Source organism: Tachysurus vachellii, chromosome 10 (genome assembly GCF_030014155.1).
Source record: "Tachysurus vachellii isolate PV-2020 chromosome 10, HZAU_Pvac_v1, whole genome shotgun sequence".
Taxonomy (NCBI): Eukaryota; Metazoa; Chordata; class Actinopteri; order Siluriformes; family Bagridae; genus Tachysurus; species Tachysurus vachellii.
Window position 1 is genome coordinate 18201128 of NC_083469.1, and position 7563 is coordinate 18208690.

General features: G+C 37.1%; 1 protein-coding gene across 1 annotated transcript in view; it reads right to left on the reverse strand.

The window, feature by feature from the left end:
* The window catches only part of sh3yl1 (SH3 and SYLF domain containing 1), a 26260-nt gene continuing 18697 nt past the window's right edge, over positions 1–7563 (reverse strand). The window contains exons 8-10 of the mRNA XM_060880050.1: positions 7006–7075; positions 6777–6848; positions 1–886 (exon numbers count right to left, since the gene is read on the reverse strand). Of these exons, the coding sequence (XP_060736033.1) occupies positions 693–886; positions 6777–6848; positions 7006–7075 (336 nt within the window). The 3' untranslated portion in view covers positions 1–692. The remainder of the gene's footprint in view (positions 887–6776; positions 6849–7005; positions 7076–7563) is intronic.

Here is a 7563-nt window from a genome sequence, read left to right on the forward strand (position 1 = left end):
AACACAACACCTTTAAACATCTCTTATTTATTAGAACCACCCGTATAAAAATATCAGTTATGTGTAGTAAAAACGGTAGATCAATTAGCATTTGATTAATTATGCATATTATTTAACATTCGTTCACTGTGTCAATGCAATCTACTCTACTCTTTATACATAAAGGCACATGTAGCAAAGTATATATACAATTTAAAGTATTTCTTGAAAAAATTAAATACATTTTTTTTGTGCATTTTATGTGCTGTTCATATCTACCAGTAGCTGAAGTGAGGACAAAAATGCTATAAAAATTTGCATAACATCTGGAACAAGGTACCGGCAGAAGAACAATCACTTAACACTCCTTCGAAAAACACTAGTGCTTGCTTTGACGTCAAGTCACTTGTCATTATGTTAGCTTTACACTAACTGTCTAGGTGCATTGTTAAATACATTTAAACAATTCCCGTAATTCAATACAAAACAACCATGAACCATAACAACCCATAAATATGATCTGATTATTTGTTTAGACAGTGACCAATAATTAAAACTTGAACGTCAAACATGAAAAACCTTATAAACCACTAAACCAAATACAAGCCTTTAGCAATTTACTTATGGTTTACTTATTTAAAAAAAGAAAAGAAACCCTTCATATTCGTGTCTGTCAAACAGGGATCCTTAAATCCCAAAGCCCTTTTGCGCTCTCAGTTAAGGGAGACGAAGTTGGCTGGAAAAATGCCCACCTGTCCTCTTAGCTCACCCTCCCACCAGTCGTACTGTGAGTCAGTCTTTGTGATGACGGTGATGCGATCACCCACCGCAAAGCTCAGGTCGCCAGGCTGCTGCCCTGTGAACGCATGCATGGCCGTGACTAAGATAGTGCCACCTGATGCTTCACCTGTAAACAGAGTTAAGATTCAAGAGACAGAGCGTGAAAGAGAATGAGAAAGAGACAAAGAGTGGAAAAAGAGAGAGGGTGGAAGAGGGTTGTGTGTTAGAGGATGAGCAGGTCAATGAATATGAAACTATAGTTAATTCTAAGTAATTTAGTTCCGTTTTATTTCCACAGTGCTTATTAAAACACAATGGCCACAAGCCAACATTACAGAAACCCAGATTTAGAGCTGGTTTCTTTGGTGAAAAAAGAAAATTAAAATTTTTGCCTGATGCAAGCCAAGATCTTCAGCCCCAAACCTCATCCTATTAACTATTAACCAGAAAAGTTAAAAAATGAGTATGGATTGTACGATTTCTTTGGTTTTCCTCATCTTACCCAACACAAAGTGTGATTCAGTATAAAAGTCTTAAAATAAAATCTTATTTATAGCATGTCTGTCAAATTTTTATACTTGACTAAAGGTTCTATTCATATATGCATCTGTGTATACAGTATTTCCTAAACAGACTGTCAGATATTCAATTAAGAATTAAATCACAGCACACTAGAGGGCAGTGTAAGATGACATTTACCACCCCTTTGAAAGCATTGAAACAGAAAGGCCAGTTCTTTTCAGGTTGCTATGCACTGAAGACATTTGGGTTTGAGATCAAAAGCTGATCATGAGATGATGGATAAGAATTTCAGCTTGCACACAATTTTTTGAAGTGGCCAAAAATAATGGAACATGTAACTTATTTTATTTAAATAAAAAATAAAAAAAAAGAAAGAAAAAAGAAACCAACATAACGAAGATTAAGCTGTCTTTAATAGAAAACCAAACAATTTAGAATCAGATAAGAGGAAAAATTGAGAGCCATTGTACAAACACATACTAGCAACACATCAGTGTGGAATATCCTATACAATCCACCACAAAACGGAAAAGCACAAGATGCATTCCACTCATCACCAGCAGCCAAATAGAAATTTACAAAGTAAATGTAGGTACAAGCTATAAAAGTTTTGGAAATAAAATTAACTTCTACCAAAGCGATTGAAAGGGCTGCGCTGGCCTTACATTGCTTTGAGAAAGCAAAGTAAACAAAGCCGCATATAAAATGATGAGTCTCCTTTGCCTCCTTAGAAGCATGCCCTCCATTTAATAAGAAAAAGCATGTATTCCATATTTAACATGTACAAATCCCCTGACTTCTAACCTTCAGGCTTTAATTTTATGCATGTTTTTATTTATTTATTAAACAATAAACACCTTTAAATGGCCATAAAATTGTCTAATTAAAACATTAATTCCTTTTACCACAAGTGCAAGCCACAACATGCCACAGAGTTTGACAGCAACATAATCCAGAGTTTTTCCATATCTGTCAGGTTGGTGTGTCTGGGCAGAACGATGACATTTGAATTCTGCAGCTTTCTGCTTGCACATTCAAAATCAAAACAGTGACAGCTCATGAAAAGGAGGGGTATTAAGTTATCTCTCATGTCTACACCAATGAGTCTGATTGGAATTAATCAAAAACCTCAGAGCAAGAAGACAACGGTAGCATGTTTTTTTAAGCAACCACACGTCAGTCATAGGCATTTAGTGGTGCGTGTGAAGCATGAGTGTTAAAAAAAAAAGATTGGGTCCATGAGGGTACAAACATCTCTGGTCATGGAAACCATTAGAAAACAAATTGCGGTTAAATAAACTATTACACAGACATCTCCATTCATAGACTTAGTGTATTTTTTCTTCTTTAAGAAGCTTTTCAGCACAAGCATGTCTTAATTGTAGTATTTGTTGTATTAAAGGTTATGAAAGCGGTGTGAGTCTTGGAGGTATCCTCTGCTTATACAATAGAACAGATGTTAATGTACTCTTATCCAACAGACTATACAAATTGGCCGATTTTTGCAGCTACAAAATGGTCTTAGTCACCCATGGTCTTAGTGGATCCTGTCAAGCAGCACATTATCCTGCATGGGACACCAGTCCACAGGGACACTCTCTCTCTGTGCATCTCTGTGTGTCTCCATGTATCTCAATTCGATTTAATTCAATGAGCTTTATTAGCATGACTGGTGCTTACAGTGTTAATAAAGCAGGTAACTAAAGTATTGGTTTAAGGCTCAATAAACATCAAGAGATCAAGGTAAAAAGAAAAGAACCAATAACAATAGTGATCACAACAACAATAGTAATAACTTAAAGTTTATAGTAATTAGAATAATGTGTTATATACATGTGATACATGAGGCTTGGTTATTCCTCAGGTTGTGTAAGACAGTCACATACTTGGCTGCAATCATCTTCTTTATCCCATACCAGCACAGGCAGCGTCACTATATTACTCTAAGCTTGGAAACCCAAGGATGAGGTCTCCTAATGCCTGGAAGTAATGTTGCTGAATTTCTTTATATTTATTGCATTGGGTGAGGACATAGTGGGATCACAGCCTGTTGTCTCTATTGCACCAGGTTGGTTTGTATCAGCCCTGCTCTACTGCCAGTATACTACTGCCACTACTCCTCTCTGTCTTACTCACACACGCACAAACACGCACGCATGCACTCTCTCACACGCACGCACGCATTCACTCGCTCTCACGCATTCACTCGTTCACACGTACGCAGGCACTCGCTCACACACACACACGCGCATGCACTCGCTCACACACTCCTCTCTAACCACACTGAACTTTAGTATGTAGAACACCAGATGTTCTATTAGCTACAGGTATGCTAATGTGCACCACACACAGCTTGTGATGAGGATTTGCTTCATACCAAAAGATCGTCATAACTGCCCACGTTTTTGATTAAAACAATCAGGAAACATCACGACATTTCATACATAAAGTCCTCCTTCATTCCCACCAGGCCTGAGTCATAGTCCAGAAGATCTCTTTTGCATTACGTAGATGATGTGGCCATTACGGTTTTGTGGAATACTCTTCTCATAAGCCTAAATAATTTGTCTGAAGCAGAGCTAAAAATAACAGAAACGAATTACAATTGGATTTAAACCAATTAAGAAAGTAAAGAGGGGGAAATGAGTCAAGACTAGGACATTGGATCGAGGCTCACATTAAAAGAATAGCTTGCTAAAATGCACATATTAATTCATTTAACTACATAGACGTCACCTTGTTCAATTTCCATTAATCTGCTGCAGACTATCCATCCTATGGCTACGATTAAGTTGTCTTAGAATGCATAACATAGCATGCTAACTGGCAGCTGATGAAGTAGCACTGCACCAAACATCAAATTTCTGCTAGCAATGTGTAACCACTGCTACAATACTTTGAGATTATGAGAAATGTGAATACAATATGATAATTGACAAAGATATCCTTATTATATCAAATCAGCTCTGACCCATTGAGGCATAGACTCCACAAGACCTCTGAAGGTGTGCTGTGGTGTCTGGTGTGAGGTTGTGAGGTGGGGACTCCATGTATCTTACTAGTTTGTCCAGCACATCCCATAGTTGCTTGATTTGATTAAGATCTAAAGAATATGGAGACCAATTCAACACCTTGAACTTTTCATCACGTTCCTCAAACCATACTGGAACAATTTTTTTAAGGGTAGCAGGACACATTATCTGCCATTATTGAATACTCTTCCCATGAAGGTGTGTACTTGGTCTGAAACATTGTTTAGGAAGGTGCTACATGTCAAAATAATATCCACATGAATGCCAGGAACCAAGGTTTCCCAGCAGAATATTAACCCACCATCTCATAGCCAGCATCATCTTTTTCAGCAATTTGTACTAATGTAGCTCTTCTGTGAAATTGGATGGGATGGACTAGCCTTCAGACATCAGCGAGCTTAGGGAGTCTATGACCCTGTTGCCACTTTTGTTGTGTACTCACCATGACATAAAGGAACACCCTACAAGTCCTGGCATTTTAAAGATGCTCTGACCCAGCTCTCTAACCATCAAAAATACTCAGATCCTTACACTTGCCCATTTTTCCTGCTTCCAACACATCAACTTCAAGAACTGATGGCTCACTTGCTGCTTAACACATGTTGGTATGGCTAATCAGTGTAAATGTTATAGCTGATCACTGATCAGATAAATATACATACAATTCCTTATGTTTCAGATAATGTTACATATGCCTGGAATTTGACTTGGGATTTATTCACTTTCTGTAACTGCGTCTTGCCAGGGTCTTAATGGATTCTGTCCAGGAAATACTCAGCACAAAACAGGAAATTATCCTGTATGGGACACCGGTCCACAGGGAACCACTAACACACATTCACACCTGGGGACAATTTAATGCATCAAATTCATCTACCAGAATGCTTTTTTTGTGAAGTCAGAGAACACTTGAAAGGATAATGCAACAATACCTGGATAAATCTTTAAATGGTACAAGTATCTGACTTCATGAACCAGGTTATCATCTTGTTTACTGCTTATACACAGCTACACACTTTTCTTTCTTAAAACTATAAAGCCTTGGATCTGTGATGTTTTTTTTATAGAATAAAAAACAAAAGCCTATATGGAAGGAAACCATGTTGCCTAAATAGGTGAAGTGCCATATTCTCCATAAAGTATAGTGAACTTGTTTTTCTACATCTGCTTTCCTCGCCATTTAGGCAACATGTTGGCAGTTGACTGTTGTGACATTGGTGTTAATGTGGGAGCACCCTGTGGTCGGCCCTTTACTTACAGACACCCACCAGCTATTGGCCAGCAGTCTGTTTAATTTTCCCCTGTGCTAATGATACTGTCATCCCTCTGTGGGAAAGAATGCAGACGACTGCTGACATGATAAACAGCGTGAAGGAGAGATGGGAAAGCAGCCAGGACCCGAATTGGCTCGTCTGCTTAACTCTTAGCTAAGCAGAGTCTCTTAGAAATGCAGGCTGCTTCACATCGCAATTTAATCCTGTAATTAAACTGTAAACACAGGGCTTTGTAATCTATTGAAAACAAATGGATCTTTATAACAAACACAAATCATCCGCTGTACTATGATAGGGATGACTCAAAGAAGTTGCAGATTATTATATCTCGATTAGATTACAATATTAGTGTTTCAAACATTTTTTTTTTGATTAGTCAGTTGTTAAATGTTTATTATTTACAATATAAATAGATGTAAATTACTGCACCCCAAAGAGAAATTATGGACTATCAAAAACCTCTCAGAGTCAGGTTCATAATTAATGACACCCTTGGTAAAGATAAAAATGGTTATGAGAAAATGTCTTTGTGGTTAATTAGCAGAACCTCACATTTAAATAAAACATGAAAACTCTACTGAAGTTATTTGTTTTGCCATTTTTGTTTTTTGTGAAAATAACATAGAATTGAAGTCCATAGATTGTGGACTGAGGAGCTGTCTCAGATTCCTGCTGTCATGCAAACGGTCCTCTTCACACATGTTTGCAACAGAATTTACGTCAGGAGAATGGACAGTCAGAATATAATTGTGCTTTTGATTGTATGTTTTGGACCGTTCACATGCTGGAAAATGCTTTCATTTAGCACACATTTCATCTAAAAATTTTGAACCATGATCGTTGGAAACATTTTGCCACTCTTAATGGCTGCTTGAGAAGTAAACACTTTGTTGAACTTAACGTACAATATAGATTTTTATTTTCTCTGAATAGAATTAACATCAATTAAATGTCTGACTAATTAACAATAGATAGTCTTGTGCTAATCAAGACATTTTTTTTATAACCTTATTTTTTTTTTTCTTTTTTAAAAATCCATCCATCTTGATCTAGGGTGCTAATTATTGTGGACCTAACACGACAAAGACTTGGGAAAATTTTCTGGACTGATTAATCATTTTTATTTTACAAAAACACCTAGGATTTCTGTTCCATGGTAATACCATACACAATTCTGGTTTTCACTCACCTGAGCTTTCAGATCCCCAACTAGGAAGACTGGGATAAAGAGTTGGCCTCGGGTGAAAAGAAGCAGAAGAAGCTGTGGATAAAGATCTAAACTATTAGAGCTGTACGAATAAAATGCTAGACTCAGAATTTTCTTAAAGTTGGTGTTTCTTTTTTCCTCGATTAAAAACACTCTACAGCCAAAAGAAGGAGATATTAGTTTAATTTATTCATTCCTTTAAGACTCTTACCTTCAGCCCTTGAACTGAAAGAAGAAGCTGTTCTCTGGGTTGGAGGGGCAGGTCTAGTTGGGGCTATACTCTGTAAGAATGAAGACCACCATGTCATAAGTCCTATATAAACTCCTTCATTGCACCACTGCTATTTGCCACACACACACACACAGACTCTGTTTCTCATGCACACACAGACACACACTCTTTTTCTCTCTCTGCCACAGACAGACACAGACAGACACAGACAGACACAGACAGACACAGACAGACACAGACAGACACAGACAGACACAGACAGACACAGACAGACAGACAGACTCCTAGAAAAAAGGTTAAAGCATGAAGGATGAGGATACATTTGGTAGATAGTAAAGTACACTCATCTCATTTAGAATTCCAGATTTTTTGGGGCGTAATTTTTAAAATTAAATAAAATTAAACCAAGATAAATCTTGTAAGTTATTTTTCCAACTGTAAGGTTTACACACTTCTGTAATGGGCCTAAGAAATTATCTCACATAAATACATATACAAATACATAAATACATATACATACATACATACATACATACA